The sequence below is a fragment of the Silurus meridionalis genome, chromosome 29, assembly GCF_014805685.1.
Source record: "Silurus meridionalis isolate SWU-2019-XX chromosome 29, ASM1480568v1, whole genome shotgun sequence".
In the NCBI taxonomy this organism is placed as follows: Eukaryota; Metazoa; Chordata; class Actinopteri; order Siluriformes; family Siluridae; genus Silurus; species Silurus meridionalis.
Genome location: NC_060912.1, coordinates 991,673 through 1,013,620, shown reverse-complemented (window position 1 = coordinate 1,013,620; position 21,948 = coordinate 991,673). Strand labels below are relative to the sequence as shown.

At 42.9% G+C, this 21,948-nt stretch overlaps 2 protein-coding genes across 3 annotated transcripts in view; both read right to left on the bottom strand.

The window, feature by feature from the left end:
* Window positions 1–333: 333 nt before the first annotated feature.
* On the bottom strand, window positions 334–12,271 carry LOC124381942 (ubiquitin-conjugating enzyme E2 E1-like). Its single transcript, XM_046843914.1, has 6 exons — window positions 12,003–12,271; window positions 11,057–11,253; window positions 10,562–10,612; window positions 3,183–3,315; window positions 1,822–1,969; window positions 334–820 (listed from the first exon to the last, which is right to left on the bottom strand). The coding sequence occupies exons 2-6, from the start codon at window positions 11,242–11,244 to the stop codon at window positions 723–725; spliced, it is 618 nt and encodes a 205-aa protein (XP_046699870.1). The 5' UTR covers window positions 11,245–11,253; window positions 12,003–12,271; the 3' UTR covers window positions 334–722.
* Window positions 12,272–15,273: 3,002 nt separating this feature from the next.
* Window positions 15,274–21,948, bottom strand: part of LOC124381941 (ubiquitin-conjugating enzyme E2 E1) — a 32,493-nt gene continuing 25,818 nt past the window's right edge. For both annotated transcript variants that reach the window (XM_046843912.1, XM_046843913.1), the window contains 3 exons: window positions 19,321–19,453; window positions 18,381–18,528; window positions 15,274–15,941 (listed from right to left, as the gene is read on the bottom strand). In XM_046843912.1, the coding sequence (XP_046699868.1) occupies window positions 15,844–15,941; window positions 18,381–18,528; window positions 19,321–19,453 (379 nt within the window). In that variant the 3' untranslated portion in view covers window positions 15,274–15,843. The remainder of the gene's footprint in view (window positions 15,942–18,380; window positions 18,529–19,320; window positions 19,454–21,948) is intronic.

Below are 21,948 nucleotides of genomic sequence, written 5' to 3'. Positions count from 1 at the left end.
AACAGGCTTCCATAACCTTAAACAAAAAAACAAAAATGGCAAAATTACATTGATTTCTACTGCTGTGCAAAAATGAATTAAAATAAAAAAGTAGCAATAACTGCACTAATATTTGATAATAGTGGATTTGGGGGGGTAACTGAATAAATCACAGCTGATGCTTTAAATCATTTATGGTATAATAAGACCACAGGACCTTGTGGGTGAAACTATCACAGCTATGTTACTCAACCAGAGAAACGCAAGCGCATCGTTTTCTCTCCTCCATTAATGCGTTTGTGGCCTGTTTGGTTACGTGACTCCGAGCGCTCGCTGCCGATAGAGACACTGAGAGAACATCGAAAGGAACTTTAATAAGCAGAGGGAAAAGAAATACGTTTGTACAGTCAAGTGTTGTACCCAGACGTCGGATTTTTACACGCACTCAGGACCAGGCCCTTCTGAAGCCTTTGCTAAAATCAAATCAATTTACAAGAGTGTGAAATAAAAATAAACTTAAAAAAAATAAATCAATAAAAGGAAGACGTGTTAAGATCAGTTATTGCCAGAGTAGAAGTCTACATGAGCCAAATGATATTATGGACATAAAGACGTGAATTCCATCGTAAAACACTCCATGGATACTCCATCCTACAGCCGAACCCGTTCCCATCAACCCCATCCCACCCATCCTCTGAACCCCCACCCCAAGAGCCCGAGGCACTGGTTCCTCGCTGGGGCGATTATGTGGCGTAGCGCTTCGTCCACTGTTTCGCTATCCTGTCATGCTCCGGTCTGTTGTTGGTGTACTGAGTGGCGATGCTTCCTACCAGAGGGTCGGCTTAAAAGAGAGAGAAAGAGCACAGTGGGATTAAAACAAAGAATTAGAAAACAGTGCGACTATTAAATACACTATACACCAAAAGTATTGGGACACCTGACTTTTCCACCCAGATGTGGTTGTTCCACAAACTTTGACAGGACTGCTTTGGTTGCGGTACAAACATATTCCAGCAGGACCATGCTCTCCTGCGCACAAAGCCAGCTCAATGAAGATATGAAGTGGAGTGGAAGATCTCCTGCAATTAAGCTCTGAACCCTATTTGTTGAATGTGAACTAAATGATCATAAATGTACCCAAAATCTATTTGAACATCTTACCAGAAGAGTGGAGGTTATTAGAACTGCAAATGGGGACTACATGCGGAAAGGGATGGTCAGGTGTCCAAACACTTTTGTTTATATAGTCTATATTCACAAGTAATCCTGATAAAGAAAATGAAATTGTGTGCAGTAGCATACATGAGCATTAAACAGCTGGATAAATGCTCACACCTGTAACTGCCAGAACTTTGGAGTCTGCTATAGTCTAGGTCTTGTATGGGCTGAGCTCCAGCATACAGACAATGCTGCAACTTCAGCACAAGACCACATGAGGTGTTTTACATTTGTGGTATTTGGAAGACGCCCAGTATCCAGAGTGACTTACATTTATATCATTTATACAAATGAGCAATTATAGGATTAAGGACCTTGGACAGGGGCCCAGGAGTGGCAGCTTGGTGTTGCTCGGATTTACTCTCATGACCTTCAGATCCAAAGTCCAATGCATCAACCACTAAGCTCCTAACCCCTCAGAAAGAGTTACTACTCTTAGTATTTGGTTTCATCAAGGTTACTAGGATTGGGTTTCACCTTTATCATGGATCTCCACAAATCCATCCCCCCCGAAAAAACTGAGATCTGTACGTAGATTCTACACATTTCTGTAGCTGAAGCATACAAACACACACCAGCCACAGACACACACAAACATTAAGATATCATTATTAGGAATCTCACCAGGGTTGCAGTCTGTAAGGAGAGAGCAGATGGACAGCAGCACCTTGGAGATGGTGAGCGCTGGACTCCAGTTGTCCTTCAGAATGTCCAAGCAGATCACGCCCTGACTGTTGATGTTGCAGTGGTAGATTCTGGTACGAAATGTCACCTGGGAGAAGACCAGACACACCTCAATGTTAGCAAAGAGGCTCCTGTATTTACACGATATATCACCAAAAGTTTGTGGACACCTGACCACCACAGAACATAAGCAGTGTTCCAGCATGATGATGCTCCTGTACTCAAAGCGAGCTCTGAAAATGTCGCTGTTGATGTGAGGTGAAATATGTCCTGCATGGATCCCAGACCTCATTAAACCCACTGAATACCTTCAGAATGAACTGTTACTCTGTCTGATCATTTTATTAATGCTCTTGTAGATAAATGATCACTAATGCATTAAAATCGAGTGGAAAGCTTTTCTAGAAGGATGGAGCTTATTATAGTAGTGAAAAGGGAAATAAACCTGAAATGAGATGTTCAACAAGCACAAGTGTGTGATCAGTAGGTGTCAAACTAACGTTTATATTTTATTGTATTTACAAATATATAAAATTTGGAGACATCAGGCGTCCACATTAGGATAGTAAAACTAACTAACTAAAATGTTCAATCTTCATATGGAGGTAACTGCAGATCTGCTTCAAAAACATGGTCCATCCCTGATTTAGAAACACACAAACTTATCAGCAAAGTGGGAAAATGTGAAAAGGTGTGCAAGGAAACATGTCCTGAGTGAGATTCCTCTGCCAACTGGCTACAAATAAGCAGGTCTACAAAACAGCACAATAACGTCCACCAAAATATCCAGTGACCTCATGGTGTAAATTCAACACTGCTATTTTTGGTTCTTCTGATGTTTTTCCTGTAATCTACGAGGCAGCTTAACACTGAATTGGCATTACAGCACATTCGGTGCGTCATAAACACTTATGATAAAAAGATAACACCTCAGTCATTGGAATATTAGAGGAATAAACACTTTTTGGCATAACAGCACCAATTTGCTCCTCTGAGCGAGAAGCTTGTTCACACATGGGCTTGAATACTGCAGGTTTTCTCCACTTCCTGTAATCGTATCTTTGTAAACCATCAGCGGTGAGCAGCACGATTTCTGGTGTTGGTTTGCAATTTGGCAGAAAGATGCACAACGGACCTGCACTCGAACGCAATACAATACAAAACCCCACACACACACACACACACACACACACGCGTGTGTCTGTGTGAAGACCTGCATGAAGGCACTTACTGTCTTATGAGATCATTAAAACCAACACAAAAATTACAGCTTTTATTTTATGCATCAGAAACCTTCTCACCTTGGGCGGTTTGAAGGGGTAGTCTGGAGTAAAGGAGATATCGAGGAAGAAGACCCCTCCCTCATACACGGAGCCTGGAGGACCCAGGATGGTGGACCTCCACTCGTAGATGTTGTCTCCTTTTGGACCGGCACTTAAACAAAAGACAAACCACTTGAAATGATTTGTGGTATTTACATTCATTGATTAGGTTTATTTTCTGTAGAGGAAATCAATTAGATCCATCCGAAGATGAAATTTATTACTATTTATGGAAGAGGAATTTTTGTATACGGATAATTGATAGTCTCCACCATGGGCGTTTAGTGGTTAATACATTGGATTTTGGATCAGAAGGTCATAAGTTTAAATCCCAGCCACACCAAGATACCAATCGTGGGCCACTGACCATGGTCCTAAACCCCACAGCTGCTCAGTTGTATGAATGAGATAAATGTAAGTCAGTCTGGACAAAGGCTTTAGTAACGTGATTTGTAATAATTGATAACAGAATCACTGAATCAGAACCTTAAACGCATTACACTCAAATATACCAAAGTTCACACCCCTAATACAGAGTCCAACAGATTTAAATGATCTCTACATAGACTAATCAGTCCAATATTTGACTTCGTAACAGTTGTAGAATTACGGCACAAACCCTGAAGACCTGCAGTTTCAGCATTTCTACCGAATCGAAGGAAATAGTAAGTGGTACGAGGAACCGTATAGCATTTAAAGTTTTAATAAAATAAATAAATAATCCATCTTGCCATTTGCTGATTTGCCCTGGAGCACTGACAAACCTGTTCTGGAAACCGGTTTGGATTTGGGAAGCGTATTGAAATGTGAAATATGAACGCATCATCACCGCTCATAACAAAACAATCATATTTCCCTAAATATACACAAATATTCAAGGAAACTTTTTTTTTTTTTATAATTATGCGGTTCATGAGACACCACACACACACACACACACACACACACACACACACACACACACACCTTTTCCTTTCGTGGCTTTGCTTTATTTCTATTATTTTTTTATATTGTACATCAGTACTGAAGAATCCAAACTATGAAAGAACATGTATTTATTTATATAGGTTTATGTAGTACACAAAAAAATGTGTTAAATAACCCAAAATATACTTTATATTTTAGATTGTCCAAAGTAGCTCCATTGAGTCTCCAAATCCATCAAACACTATGTTGAAACAGGCTCTCAGGAGGACCAGAGGATACGTTTATTACAATTACCAGCCTCAGAAACCGCAGATTTACATAAATACTTCAAGAGTTCAAGAGGCAGATATATTTCAACATCCAATGATCAGAGGAGGTTTGTGGTTAAATGGCAGCAAAGAATCCATTACTTCAGAAGAACAAGCAGAAGAGAATGTTTGGGCAAGAAACACCAGGAATGGAGATCAGTTGAAATCGGTCCTTTAGTCTGATTAATCTAAATTTGATTTTTGGTTCCGACCGCTGTGTCTTTGTTAGAGAGCAAACAGACGAATGCAGGATTCACCACTGTAAAGCATAGAGGAGAGGGTGTGATGATGTGAAGGTCCTTAGCTCATGACACTGTTGGTTATTTGGTTAGTATTGAGGTCACACTTAACCAGCATTTTGCAGTGACATGCACATCCCATCTGGTTTGCACTTAGTGGGAAGATCATTTGTTCCAACAGGACAACGTCCTCTAATATGCCATTAGGTTATAGAAGAGCTGTTTTGTTCAAGGAGGACGGTGATTAAGTGCTGCATCACGTGACCCGGCCTCCACAATCACCCCATCTGAATCTAACTGATGATTGAGACCAGAGAGTGAAGGAAAAGCAGTCGACAAGCACTCAACACTTCTGGGAACTCCTTCAAGATTGATGAAAACCATTCCAGGTGACGACCTCATACGGCTGACTGAAGGCCACGTGTCAAAGCTAAAATGGAGCTACTTTGGAGAATCAGGACTAAAACATTCCGGGTTGTTGAACACGTTTTTGTTTATTACGTAATTCCAGGCGTGTTCATTCAAAAGTTTGGCTTCTTCAGTATTAATGTTGTAAATAGTAAAAATACCAGAAAACCTTTGAATTTTGAAAAACATGACTGTTACTGTATATACACATGTGCACATATTTGTGTGTGTATGCATATATAGAATCTCACACGCACAGTTCCACGTGCAAACGATAAAATTAGTCGTCTCTCGGTGAAAAGCAGCCTGAGGTTTCTGCTCATGACCAAAATTAATGCTTCAGTTGAGCAAAGGCGTGTTTTTCACCACAAAGTCCTCACACACACACACACACAAACACACAGATTATATCACACCACTAAACTGTATCTGCCAAAGAAACAGCACCTCTGAGAACACACACACACACGGCTTGTGCAAATGAAGTAATCCAAATACAAACTCAGAAAACTATAACAGAAATAAGGATGCAAATTCCTAATGAACATGCCAGAGAAGGAAAACCAGCAAGGAATCATGAAGGAACGTTAAAAGGAATAAGGGTTCAAAAGCCAGACATCACCCGAGTGTGTGAAAAGAAATGTTCAGTAAGAGCAGACTGACTTCAGCCACACGTCTCACAAAACAGGAACCTTTCAAATCTGCTTTATTTATAGTCGAGAATACTTTCATCGAAAACAAAACACAACTACGTTCTTCAGTTCTTACACATGAAGAACATTTCCCAGTAGGTCTCCACAGACGAGGAACGCTTCATCAGGAGCGTCGAGACACTCCGGGGTTCAAACACCCACCCAGGACTGACACACGTCCATGTGAACTCGCGTCTGGAATTTCAGAGCCAACGTCAGGCAACAGGACGATAAGAAAAGCCTGAAAATGAACAAACCGAGGGAATGGAGACTGATGCTTTGGGGGGTTAAAAAGGGGTGATTAAGTCCAACATCACCCTCATGACTTTCGGTTCAGTGTTGGCCATCTGCTGCTGCTTCAACATGCATCTTTAATCACTGTGGCGTTAGGATGCAAAAAAGGTCACGGCACTCTGCTCATGGCCCTGGAATGTTGGGAATGCCAAAAGTCTGAGATACACCGTTCGGCCAAAATTCACACGAGGGGAAAAGCTGGGGGGGAACACAGTGAGAGATGAAGAGAGAGGGGGAGCAAATGTAAAATAGGGGGAGGATCATAGTTGGAACATGGACCTTGGACCAGGATGTAGGTTTGAAGGTGAAGCGTCTAAATATGCCATGATTCAGGGTCAGGAATGTTCAGAATCCCCATTCCATCAGGTTCAAGTGCACAAGAAGCATCAGTTTTTTTCTTTCTGTACCCGGTTTGAAATCCAGGTGGAGAGTTCACAATACCTAAAGTTGAGATACTAAATACAGCCACTAGTGGTGGGCAAACATCTCAGATGACGCCTTGAACCAGGAGCACCTCGATGAGGCGTGTAATTTATCTCGATTTTCTTAGAGAAAAATAATCCACACGTCCAGATGAAAAAGTCATGAAAGAGGCAAAAGAGGCCACAGGACCAGATATAAACTGAATCCCATCTGAATAGGGCTTGTGTCATTACTAAAAAACAATAAACATATCCAAGAGCTACCTCTGCTGCACAGGATAAGTTAAGTTAGTATTAAAATTACCAGCCTCAGAAACCACCGATTTACTTAAATGCTTCTCAAAATATAAGTGGCAGACATTTCAACATCCAACAACCAGAGTAATGACGTTAAGGTAAATGCCGCAACGTAATGCAGAAAGGAAAAGTAAAATATCCGAATCGTCGCCTGTGCAGGCGGAAACGTGTAATCACAACCGGGGAAGAAAGTAACAAACCCCAAAACACTTAGAATCAGACAGTGTGCTGAAACACACACACACACACACACACACACACACACACACACACGGCTTGTGCAAATGAAGTAATCCAAATACAAACTCAGAAAACTATAACAGAAATAAGGATGCAAATTCCTAATGAACATGCCAGAGAAGGAAAACCAGCAAGGAATCATGAAGGAACGTTAAAAGGAATAAGGGTTCAAAAGCCAGACATCACCCGAGTGTGTGAAAAGAAATGTTCAGTAAGAGCAGACTGACTTCAGCCACACGTCTCACAAAACAGGAACCTTTCAAATCTGCTTTATTTATAGTCGAGAATACTTTCATCGAAAACAAAACACAACTACGTTCTTCAGTTCTTACACATGAAGAACATTTCCCAGTAGGTCTCCACAGACGAGGAACGCTTCATCAGGAGCGTCGAGACACTCGGGTTCAAACACCCACCCAGGACTGACACACGTCCATGTGAACTCGCGTCTGGAATTTCAGAGCCAACGTCAGGCAACAGGACGATAAGAAAAGCCTGAAAATGAACAAACCGAGGGAATGGAGACTGATGCTTTGGGGGGTTAAAAAGGGGTGATTAAGTCCAACATCACCCTCATGACTTTCGGTTCAGTGTTGGCCATCTGCTGCTGCTTCAACATGCATCTTTAATCACTGTGGCGTTAGGATGCAAAAGGTCACGGCACTCTGCTCATGGCCCTGGAATGTTGGGAATGCCAAAAGTCTGAGATACACCGTTCGGCCAAAATTCACACGAGGGGAAAAGCTGGGGGAACACAGTGAGAGATGAAGAGAGGGGAGCAAATGTAAAATAGGGGAGGATCATAGTTGGAACATGGACCTTGGACCAGGATGTAGGTTTGAAGGTGAAGCGTCTAAATATGCCATGATTCAGGGTCAGGAATGTTCAGAATCCCCATTCCATCAGGTTCAAGTGCACAAGAAGCATCAGTTTTTTTCTTTCTGTACCCGGTTTGAAATCCAGGTGGAGAGTTCACGATACCTAAAGTTGAGATACTAAATACAGCCACTAGTGGTGGGCAAACATCTCAGATGACGCCTTGAACCAGGAGCACCTCGATGAGGCGTGTAATTTATCTCGATTTTCTTAGAGAAAAATAATCCACACGTCCAGATGAAAATAAAGTCATGGAGGAGGCAAAAGAGGCCACAGGACCAGATATAAACTGAATCCCATCTGAATAGGGCTTGTGTCATTACTAAAAAACAATAAACATATCCAAGAGCTACCTCTGCTGCACAGGATAAGTTAAGTTAGTATTAAAATTACCAGCCTCAGAAACCACCGATTTACTTAAATGCTTCTCAAAATATAAGTGGCAGACATTTCAACATCCAACAACCAGAGTAATGACATTAAGGTAAATGCCGCAACGTAATGCAGAAAGGAAAAGTAAAATATCCGAATCGTCGCCTGTGCAGGCGGAAACGTGTCATCACAACCGGGGGAAGAAAGTAACAAACCCCAAAACACTTGTGAATCAGACAGTGTGCTGAAACACACACACACACACACACACACACACACACACACACACGGGGCAGAAGTTCACTTGCAAAGTCAAGTGAAATTTATTGCCCAGATTTCAAACAGGAAACCAATCGTTTCCACAAACCAGTGATCAAAGACCAGAACCGGAGGTAAAGCTTGCAAGATGCAGCATTTAACGCTCAAAAACAATCTCCACCCACTAACTGCCACCTCGGAGCTAAATTAAACAACTAACCCACCCACCCGCTCACACGGTACAGATACAGGGTTCAGAACCCGGGAAAACCTCGACGCAAAACCCACACAGCAACATCTCGGGTCCCGACTCTAAAACTCAAGTGCTGGATTGATCCACCTGCTGGAACGCTCCAAAAAACACCGACGCAGTTGCAGAGTCACGACAAGCTGAAGGATGGAAAAAGTCTTGAGGCAGCAGATCTCAGCACCTACACACATCTTATTTCTAATTTTCTCAATGATCAAAACACTAAAGAACAAAAAAGTATCGTCCAATCAGAGAAGTGCATGCAGTCCTATTAATATTACTTCTTACAAATTTTGTTTATCGCCACAAAAATGTGTATCGTGCTGCAAGTCCACAATAGATTTTATAGATCGTTTTGCGCGGCACAAGAGCGCGATCATCGTGTTGCTGGTTTCAGATGTCAGATAGAAAAAACCCTGAGAGGTCATGCATTGTAACTTTATCTCCTCATCACAACTTCATTTTCTTGTGATCCTGACCAATTTTGTTTCCTCGTAGTCAGCATTTATTTTTCTGTGCAATCGCTTAAGTGCAAAAAAAAAAAAAAAAGATTAAATATTTCAATACAAAAACTTGTGCATACTTTTTCTTTTCTATACTTCTACATTCTAATCTATTCTGAGCTCATTCTTCTCATATTAAGTGCGTTTTTGTATTTTAGGAACAAAATGGGGCTCCCCCTGAGCAGATAAAAGCCTGTCTAGACTTGCAATTCATGTAACACACACACACACACACACGATTGGGGATAAAATTATAGCATTCACAGAAGTTCGTTACGAATATAAAAATGCTTTTTTTCCTAAAACTACCAGAGATTTAATGAAGAAGGAACTTCGAGAGGAATCAAACTCAGAAAAGAACCCAGGTGAGGTGAGAAGGTTTTTCAATTCTTCACAAAGGTGCTCAATAGAGTTGGAGATCTATAACAGGAGATCTTTCAGTCCAACCCCACGGAAAGCAGATCTTCATGGAGTCGGATTTGTGCACGGGGGCAAGGTCATGCTGGTCTCCAAGTTCAAGTGAAGGGAAATTTCCCTGCTACCAGATCCAAAGATGGAGGGAACCACATATGGCTGTAAAAGTCGGCTGTCCCGATACTTTTGAACTTTTGATTTCGCGCTCGTTTCAATTTGTTAAAAATAAAGTGAAGACAATTCTTCAAAACAGAATTAAGAAGGGAAATAAATGACCTTCAGAAATGTATTTTTTATACGATGTCTGGCATGTGAACGACCCACGTGACGCTGCACGGCAGGTTTCAACCACACAAGCAAGAAAACAGGAAACCCATCACACTCATGCACACCTCCTCCAGCTCATTGTTAATTTCATGTGAGAACAAACGTGATTTTGGAGAGTAAATCACCAGGACACCGAGCTCCCAATGACCTTCAGACCTAAAACCTCCAATCATACACTTCAGATTGGGGAGGGGAACGTCCTGGATACTACACCCAATCATCATCATCATCATCATCATCCAGAGGTTAATCCTTCTGTAATCCACTCACAGTATAACGCTCAGATAAAAAGCTGGAGCTCCACAATATGATCTGAATCAGATTATTTTTCCCCCAGATGAAGCTGCAGCAACACAATCAGATACTGCAAACTTTCATTTATGGTCCAAGATCAGAAAAGGATCTGAAACGATCTCCAGACCAGGCTCTTTTCTCTCTCACACACACACACACACACACACACACACACACACACACACACACACACAGCAGGTTAATGATCTCTAGTGTGTATTTATAAGCATCACTTACCTGCAGTTTGGTGGAGGATCCAACATGATATCAGCGAGTTCTTTCTGAATCCTAAAGAGAAAGAAAAAAAGGTAACAATGAAGAGATCTGTGCATCAGGTTCCTGCAACACGCCAAACTCATGATCTCAAACACTGAAGTCGGGAATCTATACGTGGTTTAGATCCTGACGGACTTTTTCCACCTGCCAGAACTTGATGGCAAATTTGTTTGTATTTGTTCAGCCACCATCATTACGTCTTCTCTAGGGGAAAGGAGGACCACTGAAACGTTCCGTTTCCTCTTCAGAAGGTTGGTGGAACATTGTCATGATGAGGACGATGTTGCATCACACCTCGTTGAGCTCCAGGTCAATCCTTAACTGTGGTTCCTGTTTGCATGTTCTAAAGTGTGTGTGAGTACGAGACCAGGATATCTTCCAGACGGTATCAGGATTAAAACACCAGGATTAAGTGATCTTCAAGTGTGAGTGTAAGTGTGCAGCAGGTCTACTGACCGTTTGGCGCTGGTTGACAGGAGTTTGGAGTTCTTGTTCATGCTGGCTTTGCTCTCTCGTTTCTTGCTGGGTGTGTCCTTCTCTGACTGCTGATGGACAGAGGAAGAAGACGACAGCGACAGTGAAGAAGAGGAGGAGGAGGAGGAAGAGGAGGAACTAGAGCCGGCTCGCGAGTCCTCGTCCGACATCCTCACAACCTTTAAGAGAAAGATGGTAAAAATTTATAAACGAGAAAAAGTCGATCAGTGTGATGGAGAGTGAGCAGATCGAGGAGAACATCATGATGGAAGAGGTGACCATTAACACCTTGAGAGAGCGACACAGAAAAACAGAGGTGCAGACAGAGACTAAGAGAGAGCCACAGAGACAGTAAGAGCGAGACAGACTGAGAGACACAGTAAGAGCGAGACAGACAGAGAGACACACAGTAAGAGCGAGACAGACAGAGAGACACAGACAGAGAGACAGACAGAGACAGTGATTGGTTTCATAACCATGAGTATAAACTGAGATTAACCCACTGACCCTGAGTTTACTCTGGAACCGAAGCTGGTGTGTATCTCTCTCACACACACACACACACACACACACACACACACACAGCAGAGCTACAACTGCTCGGTTCGCTTTCAGGATTCGCACCCCACCCCCTCTTCCCCCTCCCCCTCTTCTGTCCTCGAGTTTAGCAAACTTCCACCGGTTCGACAAATAAACAAGCAAATAAACAATATAAACAAACAAACAAGCTAAAAGTCGGAAAGCGTTCGAGCGCTGCGCTTCTCCTTCACGGGGTCTCGCGCTCAAGCACGCGACCTGTCCAACAACAACAGACCGCCCGGAGTCTCAGTCCCTCCGATTAAACACACTCTCCGCTATATAAAACCAACAGATCTCCATTTCTTCTCTTTCTCTCCTTTTTTTTTTTAAATGTCCTTCAGCTCGCTACCTTTCTTTCTTTGTGTCTGCGCGAGCCTCTTCCGCCGCCTGGACGCGCGTGCTTGTAGTCGCCCTCGCGCCGAGCGGAAGTGCCGTGGCGATCCGGCGCGAGCCCGCAGCAGCGAGGAGACCGGCCTTCTGTCGGTCTGTTTGTCTGTCTGTCTGTCTTTTTCCGGTATCACGAGCAGGGCTAGGGCTGAATCAAATAAAAAAAAAACCCCACACACGCTTCCGGGGCGTTTATGTCACGTTACGACGTGCACGGCGGCGCCTTTGATATTGTGACGTTGCATTCGAATTTCCTTTCCTTTTTTTTAAGTGATTAGACACGCTTGGAGGGCAATTAGCTTGTTCTCTCTCTCTCTCTCTCTCTCTCTCTCTCTCTCTCTCTCTCACACACACACTCACACACACACACACACACACAGACAGGGCTCCATTAGCTGTTTTACTAGAACTTAAAGATCATGCATGATGATCATGGCTCCATGAAGTTTTCAGCAGTTTTGTGTAGATGATTTGAAGTATCCTGCATTAAGCCCCGATTTCCTCAACCAAACTGAAAACCTTCAAGATGAACTGGAACGCCAAATAAACCCCGGACCTCCTCACACATCAGTATCTTAGTTATCCCTACAACCATTAAGCAAAACCTAGTGGAACGCCTTCCCAGAAGAGTGGAGCGAATTATAACTTTTACCCATCCAGAACACAGGCCGAGCTACTCAAACTGGTCCAGCTACTGGTACTAAGGGAAAGAATTTCTGATCTATTATACAGCCAAAAGTTTGTGGAAACCCGACTATGTGCTTGTTGAACATCCCAATTCAGGTTTCTTCTTAGGGGGCTTTCCAATGGATTTTAAGGTTTAACTGTGGGGATTTGTGATCGTTCTGATTCCAAAATGAGGAGGTCTGGGGTTCAGCTGGTGTTCCTGTTTATTAGGGTTAAAAAAACTCCACTCTTCCACTCCATCACGTTTTCCTGGAGCTGTTAGTTCAATAAAGGGAATCATGACGGCAATCAGAGACAATATGTACGACCTTGTGCTTCAGAATGATCGCGTGTCCACATACTTTTAAATATATATTTAACTCGGTATGGTTTGGGCCGTGGTGTGTTTGCGTACATACGTTCTTCCTTTTTCAGTTATACTCCCAATTTTCCTCTGGGTTCATTTGGAAGAAATCGTTTATATTCTTTGAAAAAAAAATCTGTATCCTCCTGGCAGAGGTAGCCAAGTTTTGTTCTGGGATATCCTGCCACATTGCATCATTATGACCCCCCCTGAGGCACAATCCACAAGCTAACCTGATAGCATTGATGGCACATATTTGGCAGTGGCATATCGGGTGCATTTCTTGACAATGCGATCCTTCTTTATTATTTATTGTCATTTGTTAGATTATAGAGCTTGTATTCGAGTTCATTCAATATAAAATGCAAGAAAAATGAAACCAAAAAAGGGAATTTCAGTCCTTCTCAGACCGTCTTATTTGCATAAACACATACAAAGCAGGAGAATCCTCAGGAACCTGATTTGTGCTGCAAATCTCCAATGTATTGGATAGAATTCATACTTGGGGTTTATAACTCTCTTCTCTGTGCTGAATCTTCTCACTCTGACTACGCTGGTACAGGTTTTTTCCCTCCCACTGTTTTTGCCCTATTTACCTATAATTCTGCCACCACTCATTCTTCCCCTCCACCATCAAAGTTCTTTGCATTTGTAACAGGATGGGTGTCAAGGGCTTTCCGCTCTGTTACGCACACCCACACACACCCACACCAACACACACACACACACACACACACACACACTGGTGAAGGGGGTAGTCAATCAATCTGCTTCCTGCCTGTCTCACTGTCTGCTTGCATTGCGTGCACCAGACGTTCAGACATGGCCTGTTTACGGCTCGGACCAAGTGCACGGCTCAATGTCACTCGTTCTCAATCCAGTCCCTAGGGCTTGCCAGACGTTCCACGTTATTACTCAATACCTGCGTTATGAGAGATAGGGTTTAAAAAAAAAAACAAGCAGACCGTCTGGGAGGCCCTGAGCACTATTATAAGTAATCCCAATGTGCTAGCGTGCACTTAGCCGGCTGTCTGGTCTGGAAAGATAATGAATAGAGAGTCAGGCTGTGACTCTATCCTAGGTGTAATGCCATTCTGAAACAGTTCCACTGATGATTGGGTGTATAGAGGCACGTTCCTCTGAAATGCACCATGTCAGGAGGAATCCTGCGTTCCATTAAACAAATTCCAGGCGGCCTACCAGGAAAAATCGAACCAGGAAAACAACTAAAAATGCTCTCTTTTATGGAATTTCCTTCTTCTCAAACCTCGGGCTCAGCATGTGATGTGATATCAACATGCCCACAACATCAACAGTAGCTCTTCCTTACCTTCAAATAAATTTTCCACGGTATACAATTATTTTAGTCACACACACACACAACATGAAAGTGGAACATATACCAATACGTCGCTCGTCTAGCCGGCTAGAACATCCATCGAAAGTTCCTTCCTATCATTTCTCAAGTTACAGTAGCTACACCGATCAGGCATAATATTATAAGTTTGTAACATTCTGAGTGGTGAAGTGAAGAACACTGATGATCATGCTACCTGTTAGTGGGTGGATTTATTTCAAAGTTGACGTGTTCGAAGCAGGAAAAATGGGGGAGCATAAGGTTTTGAGCGAGTTTGACAAAATGTGACGTCTAGACGACTGGGTCAGAGCATCTCCAACCAACACTGCAGCTCCTGTGAGATGTTCCTGGTCTGCAGTGGTCAGTGTCTATCAAAAGTGCTCCAAAGAAGGAACAGTGGTGAACCGGCGACAGGGTCACGTGCAGCCGAGGCTCATTGATGCACGTGAGTAGCGAAGGCTGGTCCGGGTGGTCCGATCCAACAGACAAGCTCCTGTAGCTCAAATTGCTGAAGAAGTTCGATGAATCAGGACTGTTTTGGTCTTAATACACTCTACTTTTTTTTATTTCTTTATCAAACACAAACACGTGCGAAGAAACTGCTCATATTTTCATTATGAAAAGATTATAGCGTCTGTAAACACCTTATGAGAGGTCACATCCTCAGAAAAAAAAAAACAACGGAAAAACTTTTGCAACGTGATGAACAAATAAGGTCATTATTCTAACACCCAATCACAGGCTCAGATTTTGTGAGCACATTCTGAGCTCTAAATAAAATCAGAACATGAAGCTTGTGATGTCGAGGATGAAGATGTTCACAAATACCACCACCGGAAACAGGTGTCAGCTCAACACGTCATTTATTCACTCGGTTACTTACAGAGTATCAGTCGGATTTTCTCTCACAATGTGCATTTTACAACGAGCTGCCGTCGGCTGCGCGGGAGCGAGCTGCAGGCTGCATTCCGAAATAAACAGGCCGCTGCCATAGTGTTCCACATATACAACTTAACAGAGCAGGGAGCTGAGATTAAAAAAAAAACTTTACGTGGGGAAAGAATGTCCGCTTCATAAAAAAAAAAAATCAGTGATCACTTTGTCTTGAGCGTCAGGATCCGTAGCGCAGTCCACGCATCCGAGGGGAAAAAAACAATAGCAGAACGGTCATAATAGCAATATAACATTACAAATAATAAAGCTTTTGATGACCATGCCAACATTCAGTGTATTCGGGGAGGAAAAAAAAAAACAAAAAACAGTACAATCCTGATCAGCTTGCTCTTAGTATGCATACACTGTATAAAAAAAAAGCGTTCAAGTCAACAAGAAAATGAAGGAGAGTTCGTCGTGGGGTTGAAGGGGGGGACGAGGGTGGGGAAGGGATGGAGCTCTGAAGAAGAAGCACGGTAGGGTCTATGTGGCGTAGCGCTTGGTCCACTGTTTGGCTATCCTGTCGTGCTCTGCTCTGTTGGTCAGGTACTGTGTGGCGATGCTTCCCACCAAAGGGTCGGCTGTAGACAAAAAAGAAATAGATCGAGGTTAGATGGTGTGATCGCTAGTTTCTGGTTGGAAGGTTGTGAGTCTAAAACCCGTGAGCAAGGCCTTCAACCTTCAACTGTTTCGATCTATAAAATGAGAATTATAAAACGCTCTGCCAAATTCTGCAAATGTAGATTCTGTTTCTCTTCATATGTGGTTAAAGCTTTGGAGGTTGTGAGTTCAGATCCCTGCAACACCAAGTTGCTGGACCTTTGAGCAATCCCAACCGCAAAAGTCGAGCTGGATAAGAGTGTCTGCCAAATGCCATACATGGAAATTTGTATATATGGAAATGACACAACGTACTGCTAGATCGAGTCCCGTTCACTAAAATTTATTTTTATTTCTAGAACATTTTTACCAAAGCAAGTTAGCAGCTAGCAGGTTCGATAGCATCTATCAACATGCACTCGCTAATGAGATATTCTGTTGTTCCTGTGTTTAACTAATGGCTGCATTTTGTTGCATTCTTAAATCAATACACCATTGCAGTCATTAATATGTTGCATAATGCAGAAATTGGAGCAATTATTATATAAAAGTGCACTCATTTATCACGAAAACAATCCCTGATGAAACTAGCTAAAAGTAGCTTGCAGTAGCGTTTTTTTTACCACAGGGGGCGACATTCCTGTAGCTATTTTCCATGAGATAGATGACTTCATGTGGAAAAATGGTTTTCCGTAGACCCCTCACCAGTAAAAGGAACGCAAGTCCGAAATCTAGATTTCGACACAATAAACGTTCACACGAATTAAAAAAAAAAAACGTACAGAAATGGCGTCTACCCAGGCAGAAGGAGCGATCCGTTCATCCGAATCGTGTTGCATGTTGAGGTTGAGGAACTCATCCCTAATCCTGGTACACCACAGGGCTCTCGGGTTGAATAAAGAAATCTACCCTTCCCCCTGTGCAGTATATCCGCTCCATCACCCCACCCCCATTGTACTGGAGTGGAAATCTGCTGTATCAGGAGCACTGTACCAGCGCTAAACTTGCGCTCTGACCCCAGTTTCCTAACATCATTAGGATATGAGAAGAAAGAATTTCACTGTCCTGTAATGTACATGTGACAAAAAATTAAGCACTTTTTATAAACTCTACAGATGTTTGATGTGGATTGGGATGATTTTATGCAGGAATGTGAAGGTGTAGAGGTGGACAGTGTGTGTATATCTACAAAGTCCTCACTTTTTGTCTCTCAATTCCATAGTAAAAATGATCTGGACTCTGGCTGTCATTATTAAGTTTAATCCTAATTGAAATGAAAAAAATCTGATAAAACAAAAGATTTCGTTGATATATTTTTTTCCCCAGGGAAGAGGTTAACCTTGAAGAAGGTGCATGAATTCCTTAATTAGGAGCTTTTGAGGTAATTTGGGACATTGTTGTTAAAAAAAAAGGCTGATGATAAATACAATCAGATCATCTTTTCTCAGCCGAAGCTACAGCACTAATCACTGACCCCGAAATCAGAGGTCGTTCCTCAGGAGCAGAACTGTGAGGGTGTGTGTGACGGGGAAGCAAAAGCCTCCGAGGGTTAATTAAGTGTCGTTGCACCCTGGGCCCCTCTTTAATAAGCTGTGTCTTATTGATCTTTTCGCCATGAATAGCACCTTCAAGGGTAGTGATGACTGCGGTGGTGGTATGAGGTTGGGGTAGGGGGGGGGTTGGGTTGGGGCGGATATACAGAGCAGGGGGAAGGGTAGATGTTCCTATTCATCCCTGCACTGAAAGTGTATTCCCTGTGGTGTACTAGAATTAGCGAAGAGTTCCTGGACCTAAACATTCAACATGTACACGATTATGATGAACGTATCGCTCCCTCCTTCTGCCCGAAGAAACGTCATTTATGTGGGGTTTTTTCACCATGAACATTTATTATGCAACTACTCCCAGGGAAAGTATCCAATCGTTCCTTTTACTTGCTGAAGGTTCTAGGAAAACCTGCTTTACGAATGAAGTCGTCCATTTCATGGAAAACAGCTACAGGAATGTCGCCCCCTGTGGTAGAAAATGCTACTGCATGCTACTTTCATACTGCTAGTTTCATCAGGGATTGTTCTTGCGATAAATGAGTGCACTTTTATATAATAATTGCTCCAATCTCTGCATTATGCAACATATTAATGACTACAATGGTGTATTGATTAAGAATGCAACAAAATGCTGCCATTAGTTCACTACAGGGACAGAATAACTCATTAGCGAGTGCAAGGTAATAGATGCTATCGAACCTGCTAGCTATTAGCTGCTAGATAATTCATTCTTTTTCTCTGATTGTTTCTCGACTCCATTTCCCCCCCAGACTTAAATTTAAGTTACGTTTTATATGTCTTACCCGCTGGAATACGTACAACATAAGCTACATTGTGTAAAATATAATAATGTGATGGTTGTGTGTATCTCACCAGGGTTGCAGTCTGTGAGAAGAGAGCAGATGGACAGCAGCACCTTGGAGATGGTGAGCGCTGGACTCCAGTTGTCCTTCAGGATGTCCAGGCAGATCACGCCCTGACTGTTGATGTTGCAGTGGTAGATTCTGGTACGAAACGTCACCTGGGAGAAGACCGGAGAGAGAAAAAAAAACCAGCTAAAAAAACATCTTAGAGATAAAGAAAAGAAAGAAAAGGCATAGACAAAGAAAGACAAAACAAAGACAGAGGGACACTGTTAGAAGCTTCCTGATTCTCATGAAGGTCATGAAGCTCATCATTAAACTGCATGAAAAATGTGAAATGGTCCTGAAACGTTCTATGACGTTCAGAAAACAGCCGAGCGATCAGACTCGCCGAAATGAAATCAGACCATCACAATGTTTCTGTCCTGCGAGGACAAGATGTCCACAAGGACACACTGATGATCTTGTCTCAGCATGCAGACTGATAGTCCTGTAAACGTTCCTCCTGGTTATTTGTTCAAACGACAAGAAATTGAACTAATAATCCTTTTCCCTGAAATCTGTCTCTTCAAAATTATTCACTTTTTCCCCCAGCAGTGGATCTGTTCATTAATATGTATTCATCCTGCAGGCTGTGTGTGTGTGTGTTTTTCCTGCTTTACCAGCAAACTCCTTAAAACTACTTGACCTACAGAATGACCTTCAAAACACAAAAAAGCCACTGAAGATTCAGGGGTCCAAACCTGGCCGCAGGTAAAAATACACTCGGCGTCAGACACAAATACACACTTTCACTCCTTAATAACTTCTTGTGTACCATTTCTGTCTGGCCTCGTGTTCGGCAAACATGGGAATGAAAATAAGACACACACACACACACACACACACACACACACACACACTGCTGAGCACTGATCAAACCATGAAAATCTGAAATTCTTCTGTCTCACCTTGGGCGGTTTGAAGGGGTAGTCTGGAGTGAAGGCAATATCGAGGAAGAAGACCCCTCCCTCGTACACGGAGCCTGGAGGACCCAGGATGGTGGACCTCCACTCGTAGATGTTGTCTCCTTTTGGGCCGGCACTGGAGAAAGAAAAACCACACAAGACCTAGTGATTTAAGAGCAATGTGGACTTCGGGTTTAGGACCTCGAACACCCTGAACAGACATACAGATAATATGTTTATAGACAGACAGACAGACAGACAGACAGACAGACAGACATAGATAAAACAAAAACAAAAGGCCACACCCACAATTTAATTTATGCATCAACTTGCGATTATCTTGTTTATACACTGAGCAGATGTGGATTAAGGGCCTCACTCAGGGGCCCATCAGTGGCAGTTTGTGGGTACTGGGATTTTAACTCACAACCTTCAGATTAGAACCTTAACCAGTCTCGTCACTGATCACGTATGGGTGCGTGTCCCGTTCAGGCCGATCTCACGTACAAGAATTGTGAAAAGAGCTGAACATCACAAGTTATTCATGAGCCAAAAGTGAGATCATGGTGACAAACTGAACAAGACAGAACACACACACACACACACACACACACACACTCTGGACAGCTGCTAGCAGAAGGACACCACTGTTCAGCTCTCCATCCCTCCCTTCACCACAGGGAGCAGCTGATCTTATTCTAGATCCAGAACACGACTCGGCCAGCTGCCCCAACCCTTTTCACCTCCTCCTCCATCTCCATCTCCTCCTCCAGACACTGCGCATGATCCAAAGTGCAGCGTAATGGCAGGAGATGTGAAGCGGCCCGAGGAACAGATGAGTGGGTGAGGGAAAGGAACATGGAAACCACAAACAGACAGGAACTAATCATGAGAAGGGGAAAAAGAACAAAGAACTGTAAAAGGAAGGAGATTAGAAGGATGAGTGAAAGAAGAGAAAAGAGATAGAGCAAAAGTGAAAAGAGGTGTGTGTGTGTGTGTGTGTGTGTGTGTGTGTGTGTGTGTGTGTGTGTTTTACAGGAAGTGGTGTGTAAGGCAATACTACAAAACAGCTCTTCATTCTTTCCCTTTCTCTCTCTCTCTCTCTTTCCATCAGGCCATGGTGTGTGTGAGTGTGTGTGTGTGTGTGTGTGTGTGTGTGTGTGTGTGTGTGTGTAAGGGCTTTGTCAAATGCCCTACACTGCTCCCTTCTACTGAACACAGCCATTTTACACAAAGCACATCTGGAACAGTTTTGAGATGGCAAGCACATCTCGCTATTCTCGTGTGTGTGTGTTTTGGTGTGTGAAGGAGTGTGTGTGTGTGTGTGTGTGTGAAAGAGAGAGAATCTGTATTACTGCCAGATACCCAACTTTGCTCTTTGTGTTTCTCATGGGAACCTCATACTGATGAAAGACGTTCAAACAGAAAAAAGTGACCAGAAGATCCTGAGCTTTGAGAACATCTCATTCCACATTTTGTCCCTATATGCACTCTTCTGAGAAGATTTTGTGCAGATTTATGGAGATCTCATTCAGCCTGGTAGGAACATCAGGTACTAATGGAGGTTAGAAGGTGAGTAGGTCTGGGGTGAAGCCAGCGTTCACATTCATCTAAAAAAGTTTTTTAAGCTTTATATGAGGAGATCTTCCAACCCATGGAAAGCAGATCTTCATGGAGCTGAAATTTTCATGCTGGAACAGGTCTCCTAATTCTTTGATCCCAAATCCAAACACATCCTTTACAATTGTTTGTTTCCAGTTTTGTGGGGAACGGTTTGGTGAAGAACAACATCTGGCTGGAATATTCAGTTGTCCCGATACTTTTGGTGTACTTTGCTATTAGAGGACTTTTCCAACAATACAGAACGCTCAGTGCACGAGCATGAGAATTCAGAACGCTTGCTTTTAGGAAGTGACTGATGCCGTGGGCGAGATGTAAAAGAGGAAGCGACGTGTTTAACCCATAAAAAAAGAAACAAAAACTGATTGTAGTTTGGAAAAAAAAGAAATAATTCAATGGCTCAGATGGAACAAATGATCCTTCTCCAACCACACGATCCAGACCCCAAAGAAGCCAGGAGCACAACTTCATTTCCATCACCTGAGCTCTCCACTAGACAGAGAAGCAAACAGAAACCACGGCGGAAGTGTGGCACATCACAGCATGCACGAGGTCTTCACTCCTCCACCTCTTCCTTTAAACGCTTCTCATTTCTACCACCATCTGCCCCTCTCTCTCTCTCTCTCTCTCTCTCTCTCTCTCTCCCTCCCTCTCTCTCTCTCTCTCTCTCTCCCTCCCTCCTCCCTCCTCCTCCTCCCTCTCATCCCCCTCCCTCCTCCTCCCTCTCTCTCTCTCCTCCCTCCTCCTCCCTCCCTCCCTCTCTCATCCCCCAGTAACCCGAGTTCGGTATTTTTAGTCAGAGGAAGAAATAAAACAAAGAAAAAAGAAATGAGAGTGTGTGTGGGTCTGAGAGATCATAGTCCTGGTGAACACAGAGGAGGAGGAATGGATCATTGAGGATCTGGATTATAGAGAAATACACAAAGTACCTAAAACTCCCCTCTGGGAACGAGAAATTGTCTTATCTTTACTGTACGAGTGAGTAAGAACTTAATACACACACACACACAC

Coding starts and splice junctions, on each gene's coding strand:
- LOC124381942 (XM_046843914.1), bottom strand. CDS start 11,244: ATGTCGGACGAGGACTCGCGAGCCGGCTCTAGTTCCTCCTCTTCCTCC. Junction 1,970..3,182: donor ACCCCTTCAAACCGCCCAAG/GTGAGAAGGTTT, acceptor GTCTTCTCCCAG/GTGACATTTCGTACCAGAAT. Junction 821..1,821: donor CCTTACAGACTGCAACCCTG/GTGAGATTCCTA, acceptor CTCTCTTTTAAG/CCGACCCTCTGGTAGGAAGC.